The 19,851-nt window shown below is 35.2% G+C and overlaps 1 protein-coding gene across 1 annotated transcript in view; it reads left to right on the forward strand.

Moving 5' to 3' along the window:
- The window catches only part of LOC145687734 (excitatory amino acid transporter 3-like), a 78,531-nt gene that overhangs the window by 53,081 nt on the left and 5,599 nt on the right, over positions 1–19,851 (forward strand). Inside the window, exons 6-7 of the mRNA XM_081761185.1 lie at positions 12,413–12,607; positions 16,449–16,583. Of these exons, the coding sequence (XP_081617311.1) occupies positions 12,413–12,607; positions 16,449–16,583 (330 nt within the window). The remainder of the gene's footprint in view (positions 1–12,412; positions 12,608–16,448; positions 16,584–19,851) is intronic.

Genomic DNA, 19,851 nt, shown 5'->3' on the forward strand with positions numbered 1-19,851 from the left:
AACGCAATAGTGAGCATAGTATAAGACTTTTACATCCATGAGCTGTATTATATAATAAACATGGCTTTACAGAGCAAGCATAGATAACAAATAGACAGACAGAACAGGGATATAGAAAGCAAACCTTGGGCAACCTTTTACACAATTTTCCCATTCGAGAAGGGCAAATATACAGTGCAACGTTATGACGACACATTTCTCATTTTCCGTTGAATAGTGAACGATTGACTTATCACAATTGGTTGTTCTCAGGCCGGTTACGCTTGGCCCGTTTGTGCCGGATCGGTCCTGCCCGTACTCACACCCAGCTTCTGGGGTAGATTAAAAACGAAAAGAGAGATGAGGTGAAATACTAGAGAGAGATTAAAAAGAGTTAGGGGCAGATGCGTCTGCCAATAAGACCGTATGAACACGGCAAAGGCAGGGGTAGTGGAGGACAAAAAAAAAAATTGGTGAGAGCTCAGACCCCATACACCAGAGGTGAACGCTCAACCACTGAGCCACCGTTCCAGGAACACCTAATCGACCCTGGCGACTTGGTGATTTATTTGATCATTATATTTTGTTATATTTGTAGCATCATACTATAAACAATACATGAACATGTAACACCATACGATATTTTCCTTGCTAATTGAACATTACTACAAATTGCACTGATCTTATGAGCACGCCAGTTCATGGTTTTGACCTCCGTGGTCTAATAGTAGCGTACCAAATCGTACTTACTAGGTCAAGTACTTGACTTTATCATACGTTCTTTAGGTAACTACGACTCAGGCTGTATGGATGATGATGGGATGAATTGGTGGAAAGAAAACAGTGGGAGGAAGCGGGACCACCCCAGGAACTCCCACACACATGGTGTTTGTCCACCATAAAGCTCACATAGCATGAGCAGGGATTGATCCGACGACCTCTAGCACCAGATGTGAGTGTTTTTTTCTACTGATCCGTTGTTTTCCCTCGTAGATAAAGCATCGGTTCACATTCTACGCAGACCGGCCATAATAACTAGCATTTCTCCATTTTTTCTGTACTCAGAAGGTAAATTCGGTACCACCAGACATGTCAACTCTGACGCGAAGTCGTAGTAGTTGTAGTAGTATTAGCAGTAGTAGTAATAGTAGAAGTAGTAGTAGTAGAAGAAGTAGTAATAGTAATAGTATTACCAGTACATCGCAGTCTTGAATAAAGAGTCAGTTTCCCAAACACATTACGATTAACATAAACTGACAGTAAGACCGTACGAACACGGCAAACGTAGAGGTAGTGGAGGACATTAAAAAAATAGGCTGACAACATTAGTTTCCGAACAATTTTTCAGAGTATCCTGGCCGGCTCGGCTCGGTTCGGCCCGATATGTGCCCGGCCCGGTTCGGCCCGAAATGTGCCCGGCCCGGTTCGACCCGGATCGGCCCGAAATGCGCCCGCCCCGGTTAGGGCCCGGTCCAGTTTGATATTACCTGAAACGGTCGGGCAGGGTTGGGCCGGGGCGGGCCGAACCGGGCGCGCCCGGCCCGTGCAGGGCTTTGGTTCAGAGACGATTTTGACGTGTGGTTAGCGTCGTACTAACGGTTTCTGCTAGCTCGTGATTATAAATTCAGTATTCAGAAGTATGTTTTGATATTATCCACGACTTATATCGAAAGATGCAAACCACGACTTTTCCGCAGTAATGTCCGAATATATTATCAGAAAAGAAAAACAATATTTTATATTTGTTCTTGCCTTTTCTCCTAATCTGTTTGGACAACCCTGCGGAAAAGTCGTGGCTTGCTTCTTTCGATATATCGTGGATGACATAATCATAATGCTGCTCCATACGGAAATATAATCGTGTGCTAATCGAAGCGCTTAGTATGATGCTAATCACATATAAAATCGTCTCTGAATATGTCACATGAAGTTTAGAACTTGTACATCTTAGGGCTAGTGCATCTACAGTAGTTGAAGTTAAGGATTTCTGCAGTTTAAGACTTATGCACCTAAATAATTTTAAGACTTCTGCATTCTAGGACTGTTGCAAGTTTAAGAGTTCTGCACCTAGCTGATTTTTGGACTTCTGCATTTTAGGACTAGTGCATGAGAGGTGCAATACAATTTAGGACTTGTGCAGTTTAGAGCTACTGTAGCGTCCTCACCACTGTAGCCCACGCTTGTTTTCACTTCGCAAAGATTAAAGCAGCATCCAACTTGTCGCATACAATAATTTTGAATTTCCACCTTTAAACTGTAACCTTATCCCCCGCTATATATATAGTTATTGATTTCCGACGTTGAACTAGCTTCACAATCAAGCGTACTTTCTCAAAATGCTAGGTAAAGTTTTAAGTTCTTAGTACAATTAAGATTCAGTGGTTTCGATTTGCCAAAGAACTAATAATAATAAATTATTATTGTTATTATTATTATTAACATGACAAGCTTTATTGACTTTCCTTTTCAAGCGAAGTTAATAAACTTCTAGAGGATTTGCAAAATTAACTTTTTTTTTTAAAGACAGAACCTATGGATTTCCTATTTGAAATATTTGACGCTATTGACCAATACTATTCCAAGTGCACAAACAAGAATTATAATATAGTAATTTTTGTTTATATTTAAAGCAATTCTAAATATTTCAACCTCGACTTACACGGCACTATAAATAGCAAAACTTTAATCAGCGTGAAATAAATTCCTATATGTTCCATTCATGCTTGTTGAAATCCGTTATATTTTTCCTGAATTTATTATTTTCATGTTCGGTCATTCTTTGTTTCTTTCTTTACTATTGTTTACATTTTTTTCGTAGTTTGTTCTCCATTTCATTACATGTGTTTGTTCAAAACACGCTCAATGTAAAATCACGCCATGCTCATGTCAACACAAAGATTGATTTAGAGGTTCTCACCATTGATGTTGACGTAAACACCAGTGCGTTCACTTAGTTTGTTTTTTTCTTCTCGTGACTCAAACTCTACATAAAGGCCAAACATAAAAAATAGTCGTTTCTAGGTGTCATTATGCTATGCAAATAACCATGATATAAATTCAAAACACTGTACGGCAGAACTTTTCCACATGCCGCTTTTGTTAGAGTAGGGCAGCGTTTCCCAATCTTTTTCAACTTGCGGCACACTACAGGTGTAACTTGAATTCTCGCGGCACACTCATAGATGTATTATTATTATTATTATTATTATTATTATTATTATTATTATTATTATTATTATTATTATTATTATTATTATTATTATTTTATTCGTAAGTATAAAATACCGTGGTATTTTTTCTGTGATTGCTGATCTCACAGGGAAGAAAGCTCGATCGCTGGTTTTCCCCCCGTGGTAAATCGTTATGCTTATTTTTCATTGTAATTTAAAAATAGAGAACAATTACACTGAAATATAAAACTGAGGTTTTTAAAAATACACTTTCCTTTTGGAAAACTGTATCCAACCTTTCACTAAGAAGAAAGATCTCTAAATAACGAACAATTTAATCTCTCGTGCTTTAATAACACAAACGTAGGTAATTTGTATACATGTTTGCTTTACCGAAAAGAATGAATGATATTTTAATATTTCAGGTTACAAAATATTCTGCAACAATAAAGAAGCAATGATGGTCATAACAATGATAACAAATACTTTTTTCAACGTTAAAAATGTACAGAAAAGTAACACAATATGAAACATAATTATTAACATGGTTGATCTACGTTACAATTTTTAAATATTTTATGAAGGTTAGAATTGTTCAATACTATTAGTAATGTAACATTATTTCAATAACATCTAATGGCGTATTTACGATTTTGCTTCGGGTGGGGGCTTTGCTAACTTTCGGGGGGGGGGGGCTTTGCCTGAAAATGTGAAAATTCTGCAAGATACTTTACTATAGTAAGTAAGATTTCGGAGGGGGGCTTAAGCCCTTAAGCCTCCCTAAATACGCCACTTATAATATCTATTGAAGGTTGCAATTGTTTAATAATAATATATGAAGGTTACAGTTTTTCAAAAATAAGTGAAACAAGTTGGTGCACGAAGCAAAATTAGTGTGCAGCTTGAGCTTGATGTTCTTTCATAATCTTCTTCAATTGTGAACTGATAGTTGTTAAACACACCCTCATGTCGTGTTCCGGAGTTGAGACCCGTTCTTACACTTGATTGTGTTCATTGCAGAAAATCCTGCTTTACTTAAGTAGGATGTAGAAAAGGGAATATGAACTTTGTAGAAATAACTGGATATTCTCTCCGGAGAGAAATCCAGAATGATGCCTTGTCTTCTTGTGAGTGCTGAAGCTTCAAACCTTGGTCAATCCTCACATCGACCAGTTCATTTTTTTTTTCTTGTATATTTAATTCTGCTGACTGTCGGACAGAAAGCGCAAATGAGTCCCTCCCCCAGTTAAATTAATTAAACTGAAACGTAGGAAAATACTTGTCAACATTGGTACACAACAAAGACAATGTGTCTGAAATGAGTAAAGGTCTGCGCGGATGCTGATACCCGCGGATATCCGCATCAAAACGGGTATCTGCGGTCATACATTTCGTTTCTATGCGGATAGCGGATAAAGTTGCGGATATGGTTTCCTAATTTTTTTCCTACCTAAAAAATCGCTATGAAATTTGTGATGATGATGAAAAGAACACTAAGAAACGTTTGTTTTGAATTAGAAGTTTTAAAACCGGTTGAAAAATAACTAAAATCAAAATAAGTGTGTTTGAAGCTAGTGACTCAGTGACAGCGAAAGAGAAGAAATGACACGAGAGAGTTGTTCTTTTATTGCTCTTTTCAATAGCTATTTAAAATGTTTTAAACAATTTTCGAAATCATGACTATGTATAGAATATGTAAGTTGTGTATATTTGCTACCTCATTATCTGCGAATGCGGATAGAAGATTGCGGATGCGGGAGCGCATAGAGATGCTGCGGATGCGATATTTTATATCCGCGCAGACCTTTAGAGGTTTGTGTCAATTTTGAGAGGTTTGTGTCAATTTTACAGCACTTTGTAATCTCAAATGTGACATTAGTTTTGTTTTCAACTTCTGACCTCCCAAAATGAGAGTTTCTCCCTAAATGAGCAAATTTTGTCACTTAAGGTTAGGGTATTTTCCTTTTTTCCCTGCATGCATTTGTTCAGCGTATTCAATGTTTGGAATATGTCGGTAAGAAAAGTAACTTTATTGCGCGAAGTATCATCACTAAGGAAATCGACATTTTCACTTCCTTCTGACAGAAAGAATAGAAGAAGTTGTTCTTTAAGTGCATAAAATCTTGACAATATACGACTACGATAAAACCAGTTCGATTTCGTCGCGGCACACCAGCGGCCCATTCGCGGCACACCGGTTGGGAAACGCTGGAGTAGGGGAATAGGCAAAAAGATAATCCGCAATGAGTGTAGAAAACGAAATCCTGCAGAACTGCTAAGTTATTCCTGTACCTTTCTTACTAACAAAACAGTTTCAAAGTTATTTCCTTCTCTTTTCCTATCTTACATGGTTTCGTACAAGATAGGCTACATGCAAGGAAAAGATTATATAATCTAGTATTTTTTTGACTTTACAATGCCACATTAACATAGAGATGATGCTTCAAGATTCGCTCAGAAGACGTTATAAATACCATTCAGTCTGGAACAACAAGAACTTCTGGAACTATTTCTTTTGTAAACAAGTAGAAGAGTAGTTAATAATCGTATTTGTAGTCCCACATTCGACTATTACTAGTGACATTTGTCTCGAAGAAAATACTAACTTGAATGCTGGCTCAGACACCACGGGTCTCATTCCGTAAAAGTTTGCGTCAACGTAATGTAAAATCTGTGTTTTAGTTTTGCAATAATTAATATAGCACTTACAATTGCTCGTTCTAGATTTTGCGTTGCACTTGTGAAGTTGCCTAGCTGTATGAGAAAGCAACGTTACCATACCAGCGAACTATTCTCTTGAGTTCTCACCATATCAACAATATAGCATCGTTGGGAAACTGATTCGAGATGTTCTAAGTTCCCTCACAACAGTGTACAAGTTCTCCATGTCCTTTTTTCGTACCCTTACGTTCTACGTTAGCAGCCTGCTGGACTGTAAATGTTGCTTTTTCATATATATACAGACGGAATTACCAGTGTGGAGCCCAAATAACTGGTGCGATTGGAAGAATTCAACCATTTTAGGTTAAAAAACTTTCTATTTCCAACAACTTCACTCTCTTTCTATTTTTCATATATTTTGTCATAATGGAGTTGACTTTTTGCCCCGGACTTTTGATACACCCGATATATTCAAGAACAAACCTAAATAAAACCTGCATATCCTTCGTTACACGTATTAGTTTCGTCAGGATACGAAGTCTTGCTACATAGAGTGGCGGCTTTAGCAGATAGACCGGGTAGGCACGGGCTTACCCAAAAATGATTAAACATATATAAACGCTAAAAGATACAATAAAGAGTAATTATATTTTCCACTATTTATATAAATGGTAGATAATTATTTAACAAATACTATCAACCACTACTGTAAAAGTAATTTCCTACTATCATTAATCAACCAAATGTGTATATGTATCCATAAGCGAGGGAGAGGGCCTTTCCAAAATTAAAATCCTTAAGGCGCCCCTGGCTACTGTAGTTGCCAACTTAGCAGGTGCAATGTTGAACCTCATCTATGTGTTCATTAAGGGATAAACCAAATAATTCCTTGAGTGTACGTATACGTACTTCCACGAGCGAATCTAGAGTTTTATTTCATAGGGAGGATGATATTTTTTTCAGAACATGTTTTCTTAGAGTATTATTTTTTCATATTATAATGTAGAATTTTGAATGTCCTTTTCTTATTTCGGTGGATAGGGGAATATACATACCTTCCAACCTACGCTGGGTTCCCCTATGTGCTTGTATATTTATGAGTAACAGTTTTTTTTCTCTGCTTTACTGGATGTGTTACGATAAATCTTTAACTTCTTCTATCAAGCTAATCCAAACCAAACCAGTGTAAAGATGAAAAATAACCTGTGCATCTGAAACACAGGAGGATATAATCCCAATATTTAAATGTTTACAACGCCAATGTCTAGAAGCTTTAGGTGTGGACAGAAAAGTTCCTTTTTTAGGAGATCAGTAAATTAAAAAAGAAAAGAATTTTTGAAATGCATATTTTGAGAGCTAAAATAAACCTAATGTTATGCCCAGAATAGAATACTACATGAATCAGTAAAGGTAGGAAGATGTAACTCGGCATATGAAGTCCTCGTTAAAAATATAGTATCTTACGAGCCCTTTAAGTTAGGAGGTTGAAACTGTGGATATGAACTCATTAGGTACGAGCGGATATTTGAAACAAAATTTTTGAAATTTCCCGTTTGGAAGGAGAGGGACAATTTCTATATTTTTGCGCCATATTGAAATTGATGTCTGTTGTTCGGGATTGCTTTACGGAAACCTGCTTAAACATTTGAAATGTATTTTGAAACGTAGAGTTTCATCATGCCATGGAAGGGAGTTCAGATTTTTCCATAAACCTATTCTTCCCGTGTGAAGAACGGACATTTCAGCTAATATGTATGGAGGTGTTGGGGATTGGGAAATTGGGAGATTGGGAAAAAGTGAAATAATTGTCTGTTAAATAAATGTAACTATACCTTTTCTGAATATAATCAAAATTTAAAGGAAAAAGAATGTTATATTTCAAATTCACTCATAAATCGTACGTAATATTAATTATCATTGTAAGACGAAGTAAAGTGAAAAGATCAGTTACTCAACAGTCTGCGTAAAATGTCGGCTGATGTAACTAACTTACTTATAATGAAAGAATTCAGAGTCTATACCAACCTTTTACCATATACGACCAGTTCTAATAGTATATAGTTTAATTTCAAGTGTTACTGGAGTTCAGTTGCTAGATATTGATTCCTCTTGCATTGCTATCTATATAAATAATCAGTTTCATTTTCTTAACCCCTTTCTGCATGATTTTTTTCCTTTTAGCGTAAAAAATCAGTATTGGAAATCCTCATATGGGAACTTGAAAAATGAATTTGAGATTTTTCACTTAATAAGTAAGTGACACACTTACAACTCACAAAGAACATGCCAGATGACACCAAAATCTCTTATTCATACACGTCAATATCTCACACAGCAGACAAAACAGTCATTTGGTGCCTTTGATAAATCACAGAAAAGCTAAAGTGAAAAAAGGGGATGTGCCATATATGGCACGGCATGCAGTAAGATGTTAAGTTGGGAAAGGTTTATGTCGTAATTTCAATTCATCTCGCCTGAGACACCTCAGTTAAAAGTTTAGAAAATTACTTTGAGTTTTTACTTTACTTTTAAAGCTCTCAGTATCATTTCTAGACAAATTTTCTGCTTAAGGTAGAGGTATACTTTTCAAATTGATTTATGAAAACGAACGTCTCTTTTTCCCATACTCTTCCTGAATTCCTTAAGATTAAAAATTGTTTTAGAATGTAATGTAAGTAGAATAGTATTCCAGATTTAATCCACTAATTTCGTACCTTGAACGAATTCTGGCGGATAAATTTTGAACTAACCCCCTCAAGAGCTTCGAAAAAGTATTATTTTAGAAGCTCAGACGATTAGATGTAGATATTACAAATTAACTATGCAAAAAAAAAAAAAAAAAAAAAAAACTTGTAATTAGTTATGTCGAACCAATAGAGCACTAGAATATCTCCATCATTCTCAAATCTTAATTGAGGAGTTCTATGTAATAAAGATCCATAACGAGAAACCAGGTTGTGAGAAAATCGCGTGTAAACATTTCAGATATATATTTTTTATTTAACGTTTGTACATGTGCACCCTACAAGACAAACGTAGATTTATTCTTTTTTCTTCTATAAAATACAAAGAAACTAACAGTTTGTTTCACTGTAACATAAATATGAATTTTTTTAAAAAGCTTACATAGGCCCTTTTTAGAGAGAACGACTTTGCAGGATTCTCGCGTATATGTATCTACAGCAGTCGTGTGATACACTTGCAAAGCAAGGAACACAGTATAAAGTAAACAGAACAATGTATGTGTAACAATAATACATTAAAGTACCAATTTATTATGCAGTCAATTTATCATGTAGAAACTGGACACTTAACAGTCCTGGACACTAGAAACAGTTTATACATTACGTAGAGCTGGTAAAACATCCTCATGAAGACTGTTCTACATCCCAAAGATTTGGTTCTTGGTTTACGGTTTGGGCTTGACAGAACACTTCCTCATACCAATCAACAGCATCTGGGTCCAGAAAAGGGAACAAACTCCGTACGTATCGTTCTTTGGCTCCGTTCATCTACTCTGTAGTAGGCCTGACAGCAGGACATCTTGTTCATTTGAACCACTTCCGTAAAATTGAGCAAACGACTTTTCTTTCCCCAAGCATTTAAATTCTTGCAACATTTACCTTTGGAGCACCTGTCCACTAATGCAAATTGCTTTTCGCTAATATCTTTCCCACTAATGGTTGTATAGCTCTCATTTAAGTTCATTTTCTTTTTCTTTGCATTAGGATCGCTTTTTGACTGTCTTTACTGTTTCTTGGGATTATAATCGAACTCGTGCTAGCACCCTGTGACATGTTCAACGTTGTTCAAAGGAATTTCCTACCCACATAACTGCAGCAGATTTTAGCTTTCGTCTCACGACGACCTCTATTCCTTCACTGTAGCGACATCAAGACTTAAGATATAGGAATGAAATTTTGCAGATGTATAGAATTAATATCAAAAATTTAAAAATGCATGTCCCTAAAAAGGGTCTATGCCGGTATGGGCCCTATTACATAGAACTCTTAAATTATTGGTACAAAGAAATAATATGCACCACATGACCACTGATGTGCTACAACAATGCTTTCATAAATTTGACCGTCGCTAAGGCAAGGGAACGAATTTTCAATAATGCATGTTTTTTTAATGTTTTGAACTAATATATATATATATATATATATATATATATATATATATATATATATATATATATATATATATATATATATATATATATAAAAGAGAACGTACAAATCCTTTGTCCGCTCATCACGCTAATACGGCTGAACCAATTTCTTTTATTTTTGGGGGGTTATTAGGATTTGGACCCTAGATGGTTTTTATCATATCACTTTAATTTTCAATTACCAGTGTCTTGAGATAATTGACCATTCAGGTGTCCATTACGTACAAATCCTTTGTTAGTTCATCATAGGTATAAAAATAAACGTATGTATATGCAACCCGCATGACCGTGTCACTCGGCGGGTTAACATAAATGACAGGCGTTATAATGGTTTTTATCATATCACTTGAAAGCGAAAAAGTAAAAATTATCTAAGTAACAAAGTTTATTGCGTTCGGGGGTGACCGCAGCGAAGCGGGGCGGGTTAACATAAATGACAGGCGATATAATGTTAACATTTACTGCAATCTTCTATGGTTTTTATCATATCACTTGAAAGCGAAAAAGTAAAAATTATCTAAGTAACAAAGTTTATTGCGTTCCGGGGTGACCGCAGCGAAGCGGGGTGAACGCTGCTAGTATATATATATAGAAAATAATACTGTTAACAAATGTCTAAATATACACCTAAATTTTGTTAAGAATTTTAAGTGGCTGTACTTTACGGTATTTCCCATATATACTGAGCAGTTTTTACTCTAGTAAGGTGTTAAATCTCTCCTTGAGCTAATGCTCTTGGTCGCTTTAGCCTCTGCACTGTATTTGACTAATTATTTCCCTCTGAAATATAATCAGTGAATCTGTTGTGTTCACCGATTGTAAATATGTGTTTTTGTAGTATACAAAACAAATTTTGCAGTTGATATCGATATGAATATTGTTAATCACAATTACGTACGGAAAGAATGTCAACATGAAAATTACATAAAAAATGAGTGAATGTGCTTAAAATCAAAGTCGTATGCACTGAAAATGTATATAATAAACATAACCCGTGGTTCTTGAGAATATAAAATTACGCTCTTTGCTGGATATTTGTTGGTATATCGTTCCATGGCATTTTGAATTGAACGTTGCCACCCTAGAAAACACTGTATTTATAGACATAATTATTAAGACCTCCATAATGTAAACCTGCACCGAAGAATATAACCAAGTTTATGAAATATAACTTTCTGGAAAAAGAATCTATCTTGTTCAATATGTGGAATATATTTTGTATTGGAACACCTATACTTTACTTGCGCTATAGAGATATCTAGTTTTCAACAAATGTATAACGCTTCGTGAACTGAGGTAATCTCTTTGATTCTAGAATATTATTAATTAATAGCTTAAAGCAGGCTGTATTGAATAAACAACTGTCTGTAGTATATACAGGGTGTTTCAAAACAACACCGACAACGTTTGGGAGGTGATTCCTGACACCAAGATAAAACAAAAGGGTAGACCAACCTGGGTGCACGAATGTTTCCTTTCGGAGTTATAGGCTGCCGAAAACATTAAAAAATGACGAAATTTAAAGGTCCATAGCTTCAAAACTATGGCACCTACCGTAGTCGGGTCAAGACTTCACTTAGAAACTAATATGTGCACTATCCAAAATTACATGTTTCAGAATTCTGTGATACTCATACAACAACTTTTATAGAAACAGTTTGGCTACGGCATACAATTCGAAGTACTCACCAACTACCTCTATAAAAATTGTTGCGGAAGTACGGTAGTATTCTGAAACTCGAATACTTGGATAGGGCATTAGTTCCTAAGCGAAGTCTTGACCCGACTAGGTAGGTCCCATAGTTTTGGAGCTATGGATCTTCAAAGTGCATTTTTCATGTTTTCGGCAGCCTATAACTCCGAAAGGAAGCATTTGTGCACCGAGGTTGGTATATACTTTTTGTCTTTTGTAGGTGTCGGAAATCACCTCCCAAACGTAGTCGGTGTTGTTTTGAAACACCCTGTATATTGTGTTCATTTTGCTTAGCTTAGTTACTAAATTATATTCTCCTTGACATGGGATAAATACCTATGTTTTTCAGTATGTGATTACAACCTTATTTCCATTTAATAGTGAGTGCTAATAGTAATACACTTCACGTGGGTTGGCAGTAAAGCTTGTTAAATATTGCACTGGTCTAGCGAATCTAGGGGAGCGTGATTGTTAGAAATTAGAAATTAGCGTCACCCACAAACAAAATATTGCTATTGTAATAAGATTGTAGTGTACTAATACTTGATTTTATTCATATCAACAAATTTATTAAGGTTAAAACAAAAAGAAAATACTAAGTAAGACACAAAGTGAATCATCATAAATGACGGTAAATCAAAGATTTGTTTCTCACATTTTCTATTCAGATAGTTAATTGTAGTGTAACACAATTGATCTCATATAAACCTCACATTGTCAATATTTTATTTCTAGTTCTGCAGCGCTGCCAGTTACGATTTCTTGCCTTGAAGACAAGAATAACATCGATGAAAGAGTATCTCGCTTTGTATTACCGATTGGTGCAACCATCAATATGGACGGAACTGCTTTATACGAAGCAGTTGCAGCTATTTTCATTGCACAAGTTCGTGATGTGGACCTCTCCTTTGGAAACATAGTTGCCATCAGGTAATAACAACAACAATAAGAAAATTTGTTCAAGTAATATTTCAGTATTATTTTATATTATAAATATTTATTAATTTCATTATAAATTATTTTTAAGTAGATATGACTCAAATAGGAACCTGGATATTTCAATGTTATTTTTCAACAAATCGGCAATATTTTGTCCGAAATTCATGTTCTCTGAAAATAATCAAATAGATCACCAACTGATCGAATCATTATTTTTCGTTATTCCAAAACCACCTCGGGAGAAGCTGAGTACACCGTCTCATTAATCTACAGTTATTTGAAATATGAAAATGTCAAGATAAAAAAAAAAAAGTACTAACATAAAATCTAAAGTAAGCGCTTGAGACCGTAGAAATGGACATACTTCGGAAGGATTGAGTTATTTCAGATAAACAGCTCCTAATACATCTTAAAACTTTTGTCAAATTTCAGCATAAATCACCTGGCTTTTTACAAACAGGAAATAGAGAAAGATTTCCATAATGCATCTCTCTATACATATATGAGATCTCGAAATCTGATGTCTAATCTGCAGAAGCTCAATCGTTGATTCCTAGTTAACCCAGTCCCTAAGTTGATTGGTGGAAATTCCCGATGACTTCTAAGTTCAACTTCAGCCTCCAGTAGCGGCAAGACCACTAGCATACCGAATCAAACTGGATGGTAGTAACATTTAAAATAATAGAAAACGACCGATATTAGTATAGAGTCCATATCTTTTGGGGTCACTTCTTTGAGATAAATAGCGACAATCCTGTTACCATTTAAATAAAAGTTCAGTCCCCATTAATACCCCTGGGGGAACAGTGATGTGAAACAAATAGTAAAAAACGACCGATATTAGTATCGAATTCATAGTTTTCGGTGTCTCTAAGTTGATTAGCGACAGTCCATATACCATTAAAGTATACGTTTAACCACCATTAGCATTCCTAGGGTGATGGGAACGGATTGAAATGTAAAAATAACGGAAAACGACTTATGTAAGTGTCGAATCCATACCTCCCGATATCGCTGAGATTAATGATAACACTTCCGACAGCATTAAAGACCTAGTTCAGCCCCATCGGCATGAGAGTGATAAGGGAGATATAAAATGTCTCAAATGACTGAAATTAGTGTAGAACCCATCATTTGGGCTCGTCAAGCTATTAGGTTACAATCGCAATGACAGTAAATCTCGAGTTTAGACATGAACGGGCATAAACTGAATTGGAAGTAACGCCGAAAGTGTGTATATATATGGATGTATGTATATGAATTAGGGATGGCCACTTCCGGAATTTTTACTTTCCGGAATTCGGAAAGTAAAATCGGAAAAATTCTGGTTTTGGAAAAACTCCGGAATTCGTATAAATCCTGAATTTAGAAAATTCCGGAATTCGAAAAAATTCCAGAGTTTAGAAAAATCCGGAATTCGGAAAAATTCCGGGATTCGGAAAATATCCGATGCCGGAAAACTTCTAGATTTCGGAAAAATTTCAGCATTCAGAAAAGTTCCCGATTTCGAAAAAAAATCGAATTTCGGAAAAATCCAGAATTCGGAAAAATTCCGATGTCGGAAAAATCCGGAATTTAAGAAAATCCGATTTCGGAAAAATTCCGGAATTCGGAAAAGTTCCAGAATTTTTCCGAATTCCGGACGGAGTTTTTCCGAATTCCAATTTTTTTCTGAATTCCAGAATTTTTCCGAATTCCGAAATTTTTCCGAAATCCGGAAAGTGAGATTTCCGATTCCGGAAAATTTTGGCCATCCGTAATATGAATGTATATTCTAGCATAACTCTGGAACGTATGGAAGAAATTTAGCCAAACTAGGCAAACGTATGGCTTTTAATCTGGAAAATATAATGTGGGAGTAAGACACACCAAGAGGTGGGAGTTGAAAGGAGTGACATGTAAAAATAATGCAAAATGACTGATATTAGTGTGGAATCCATAGTTCTCGGGGTAGCTTAAATGAATAGTGACGTTTCCAATTAAGTTCAGGTGCATCCCTATCGACAGAAGCAGGGAGAGTGAAAAATAAAATGTTAAAACTAACTGAGATTTGTATCAAATTCATATTTTTCGTTGTCGGGAAAATGTCTAACCCGTTGGAAATTAGTTTTGGAAGATTTTAGTATAGCTAGTACTACTTTAAGATGGTTTATTTATTCATCTCATTTTGATTAAAGACCTATTGTGTGGAGTAGATTGTTTTAATATTTATGTCAAAATTAAAGTATCTTCTGCACTTTTATCATTATACTTTCATTGAAATAAATATCCTAAAGAAATTCGAATATTTCCCATAAAGCTATTCTCCCCTTGTGAAGAACGGACATTTCAGCTAATAGGTATTGTAAATCTTCTCTAAAAATCACGGTGTGTTTTCAAAAGTTCTTATGCTCCGATTAGAAAAAGCTAGAGAATAGTAAAGGGGACAAGCAGGATTTAGAAGTACCTATAGCACAGTAGATCTTAATCAGATAGTCAGGGAACTGATAAAAAAAAGTCAAATAAGTATGAATTACTCTCATGTGTTTCGTTCATTAACTGTCAGAGAGTGCTTGATTCGTTGAAAATCTCTGTGTTTATTTACGCTCTTGCAACGCAGTGATGTTTAAGAGGTCTTGTGTATCAAAGTATGCATATCATCTATAAAAAATAGTGCGAATATATAAACGTTTGACTGTACAAACGTAGTAATATAGTAAGAATACAGAACTTATTGCAATAAGAATAGAGAAAGGGTATAGCTGTTTTTCCCAAGCATTTACAAACATAGTTGATTACTTGATTTGGTCTCTCAAGTAAGAGAACTAAGGGTTAAACGCGAACATCAGATTCGTCTTCATTTTTCTGATATCATTGTTCTCTTCGCAAATATCACAGAACAGCAAGGTAGAATTAAAAAAACCTTCAATTGAAGACCAAAGAAGTCGGGTTGAAAATGGAAGTTTCGTTCAACAACTTCGCAATGAAATCAAGTATTCAACTGGAAATAAAGTCCCTTTCCAAAATGCAAATACTAAACCTATTTCTTAAAAAGTATAATTTCAGTGAATGGATTAAACAAGATTTAAATAATGCTTTTCAACTATTTCAACAACAGAAAAGGCCAGCAGTAGCGTTAAATGTAACAGTTACGAATTATGAGTAATTCAGAAGAGTTTTCAAGTTGATTACCTAAGTAAGGCTCCTAGATTCCTTAATTCTAATAAGCATTTTGAGTTTGCTAATTTAGAACATAGTAAATGAATATTCAGGATAGGCCAGAAGTAATTAAAATCACGACAAAAATTGAGGCGGAACTAATAATATTTTTACTATAAAGTGAACTTACTAATCTAAAAAAATGGCCTCTAAAATATACAGGTTTAAATGCAATACTTTTATTGTTGTAAACACTTTCGTACAAGCATGGACAAAGGATTAACTCACAAGTAATTTGCTAGTAACAGAAGGTGATAACCATAACAGAACTTCAGATTAAATAGTGATGTGGTTTATCATGCTTTAAGTTAAAATTAATAATATTTTGACTCAAAAGAAATAACAATAACCACTGCTTGGAAGTAGACTATACTTTGACCATTTTATAAAAAGCTAAGTACCAAAAATTAGAAATACAGTTCTCTTTGGTTTTTACCACTGTTCAGTAGGATATCAACTACATTGCATGTGTCAGTCTTTTCTAATTTGTCCAAAAAGCAATTTATTTAGCCAGATATACCTATCATCGAGATTTTTAATGGCATATCTTCTGTACTATATCCTTATATATTATTATCAGATATTACTTATAAAAAGTTTGAATACTGAAAATTAATAAAACTATTTATTTTAGTATAACTGCTACAGCTGCTAGTATAGGAGCTGCTGGAATACCTCAGGCAGGCCTAGTCACTTTAGTCATGGTCCTCAACACTGTGGGTCTACCTCCACAAGATGTTACTCTTATTTTAGCTGTTGATTGGTTATTGTAAGTATTAAAAGTCTAGATTTAAATATTGTAAGTATTTGAATATTTAAAAATGTCAAGTAACATGTTCTTATACAAGCTTTTGTCTTTTTGTAATTAACATTAATTTTCTCGCTTACATTTACAGACTGAATCTTATTGAAAGAAACGATGAAAAACTGTCTAAGCTCATTGATGTTGAAAATTACATGAAACAAATATTTTATGTATATTTTATGTTATTGTTCCAGTATTTCAGAAGAAAACTCAAACTAATTCCAGTTCTGTTTAGGTCTCAGTAAATAGTTTATGCGCCCTGCGCTCAAGACACGAAATACAGAAAATACGAATTTGAAGCTTCGATATGGGTCAAAGGGCACAATGTCACTGGGTATGTGTATTAATTTCAAGTAGATTCGTATGCCATTGAGTCAAAATGTACACAAAGATTTTACTTACAACGCTAGCTGCAAAAATTCTGGATAATCGTCCCTAATGCAGCGTATATACATTGTAGAATATAACAACAGTAGATCCATGTTCAGGATTTTGATTTTTTTAATAAATTTAATTTGCTTTCGTTCAATATCCTTAAAAGATATGTGGCTATAGATAATACATCCAGGCTATGTATGGCAGTATTCTTCGTACACATCTAATAAGTTTTTTTCCCATACGAAAAAGATTGTTTTGTATTTCCATCAAATTTTAGTCTGCAATTTGTAACCAATGTTAGGAATTAATATGTTTCTTCCAGGTATTTCCGAAGGAGCTTTTACACCTCCAGAGTCAGCTGAGCTCTGGAGTAAAAATAAGTTTAATTACAATTGTGTGTTTATGTGCGGAACACGTCCTTTAGCAAATAATATCCAAGTGTAATCCCCTCACATTTTGATTTTCTTTCCTCGGATAAAATTTTCTGGAAGAAAACCTTCTGGCTAAAATAGCTTAAGACAGCTCCAATAAAGTTGTTCAAATTTACAAGTGTAACAAACAAAAACGTAGCTCTAAACAAAAATTAGTCTTAATTTAAATCTAAACAACATCTTGACGTAGCTCACATAGAAAGAGAGGAGAGGAAAGAGAGAAAGAGTGACAGATACAACCAAACGATAAACAATTGACGGATCGATTTACGATACGAATTCAAATTAATGATTATGTTTCATGTAGCACAGCGTTAATATATATATATATATATATATATATATATATATACAGGGTGGGCCATTTTAATTAATCCACGGAAATATCTGAAAAATGATAAAACATAGAAGAAATTTTTCAAGTACACGTTATATATTGCTAAAGGGGAAACCCAATTCCGCCAAAAGTACCCCTCCCCGCCTCCCCTAAATGGGGGTAACGGGGGGTAGCTTTGAAATGTCAAATGGGAACATGGGTAGAGTAATACCTCGTTCGAAAGGTCTTGGAAAACTAAGTAACGCTGTACCAAAAGATGTTCCATATTGTGCACCGGTTTCAAAATGGCCGCCATAATATGGTTCGGAAAGTCCAGTACCCGTAGTGTGAAAACCATGGAAGGTAAATGAATGGAACAAAATTGAAATACGTAAATATCATAGGGCATATCGAACGGTGTGGTCCCTGTGATCCCAGTGGCCTCCCTAAAGGGGTCTTGGGGGCTACCTTCAAAATTTCAAATAGTAACATGAGTCGAGTGGTACCTCGTTCGATAAATCTTGCATAATCTAACACATTGCAGGAGAAAACGATTGATGTGAAATGGTAGTGTTCTCAAAAGGCCGCCGAAACATAGTATCCGTGTCAGAGAAAAGGTTTAGTACCCGTAGGATGAAAGCGATTGGAGATAAATCAACAAAGAAAAACTTGAGTAGCTAACTGACGTAAGGCACATCGAGAGGTGTTGTCGGGGTGACTCCAAGGGACAACAGAAAGGTATCCGGGGCCAACTTGAAAATTTCAAATAGCAGCTTGAAGCGAGTAACATCACGTTACATAGACAAATTAATATCAAACAGCTTCTGTAAGAAAATTTTCGACATGAGACACCGTTTTCAAAATGATCGCAAAGACATGGCGACTGTGTCTAAGAAAACGTCTAGTGCCCATAGTATGAATACGGTTAGACATAAATGAAAATAACGAAAATTAAATAGGAAAACTACGGAGGCGTTCCAAGGCTCAAGAATAATACAACAGAGATAAAAATATTAGAGTAAAATTGCCATAATGTATAGAGAGAAATCTAAGTCCTGCAAAATAATCTCTCCCTGCGCTCTGTATGTGAGTGGGTGGAAAGTAAAGTGAAAGTTCAAACGAGAATTCTACTTTAATTCGTAAATTAAGGCTAACCTTACAAATAGGTATGGTGTGGTTGAAACATTTGTTTGTAAGGATGACGCTGTAGTGACTAAAAAAAAGAGAAACTTTTATGCAATGCGTGCTGGTTATTCAGAAAGCATTTCGGGGATATATGTACACACCGTTTCGTCCCTCAAGCTCACAATATGACATGAATGCTAATAGTTAATCAAAATGTAACTGTGGCCATCCGCGTTAACTTAGTGCACCAATTCTCTATGCATGAAGTCTGCCTTCCAAACAGCATTGGGTAGGTCAAGCGTACGCCCGAACCGTTGTCCGGTCGGACATTGAAATTTTGAAGTTAAAACACAAGACCACTTCAGGGAGGCCACTGGGATCACAGGGATTACATCGATTCCTATTAAAATTATATGTCCTACGATATTTACGTATTTCAATTTTGTTCCATTCATTTACCTTCCATGGCTTTCATACTACGGGTACTGGAGTTTCCGAACCATATTATGGCGGCCATTTTAAAACTGGTGCACAATATGAAACATCTTTTGGTACAGCGTTACTTAGTTTTCCAAGACCTTTCGAACAAGGTATTACTCGACCCATGTTCCCATTTGACATTTCAAAGTTACCCCCCGTTACCCCCATTTAGCGGAGGCGGGGAGGGGTACTTTTGGCGGAATTGGTTTTCCCCCTTAGCAATATATAACGTGTACTTCAAAAATTTCTTCTATGTTTTATCATTTTTCAGATATTTCCGTGGATTAATTAAAATGGCCCACCCTGTATATATATATATATATATATATATATATATATATATATATATATATATATATATATATATATATATATATATATTAACAGCAAAATACCACTAAGTAACTGATCTATCTTCGGAACCATTTGATTGAATAATATAAAATATACATTACTGCCGGGTTATTGCTTGAAAATAATTTTAAAAACTATCCCGTATGAA

The sequence above is a fragment of the Thermobia domestica genome, chromosome 6 (genome assembly GCF_964235325.1).
Source record: "Thermobia domestica chromosome 6, izTheDome1.hap1.1, whole genome shotgun sequence".
Taxonomy (NCBI): domain Eukaryota; kingdom Metazoa; phylum Arthropoda; class Insecta; order Zygentoma; family Lepismatidae; genus Thermobia; species Thermobia domestica.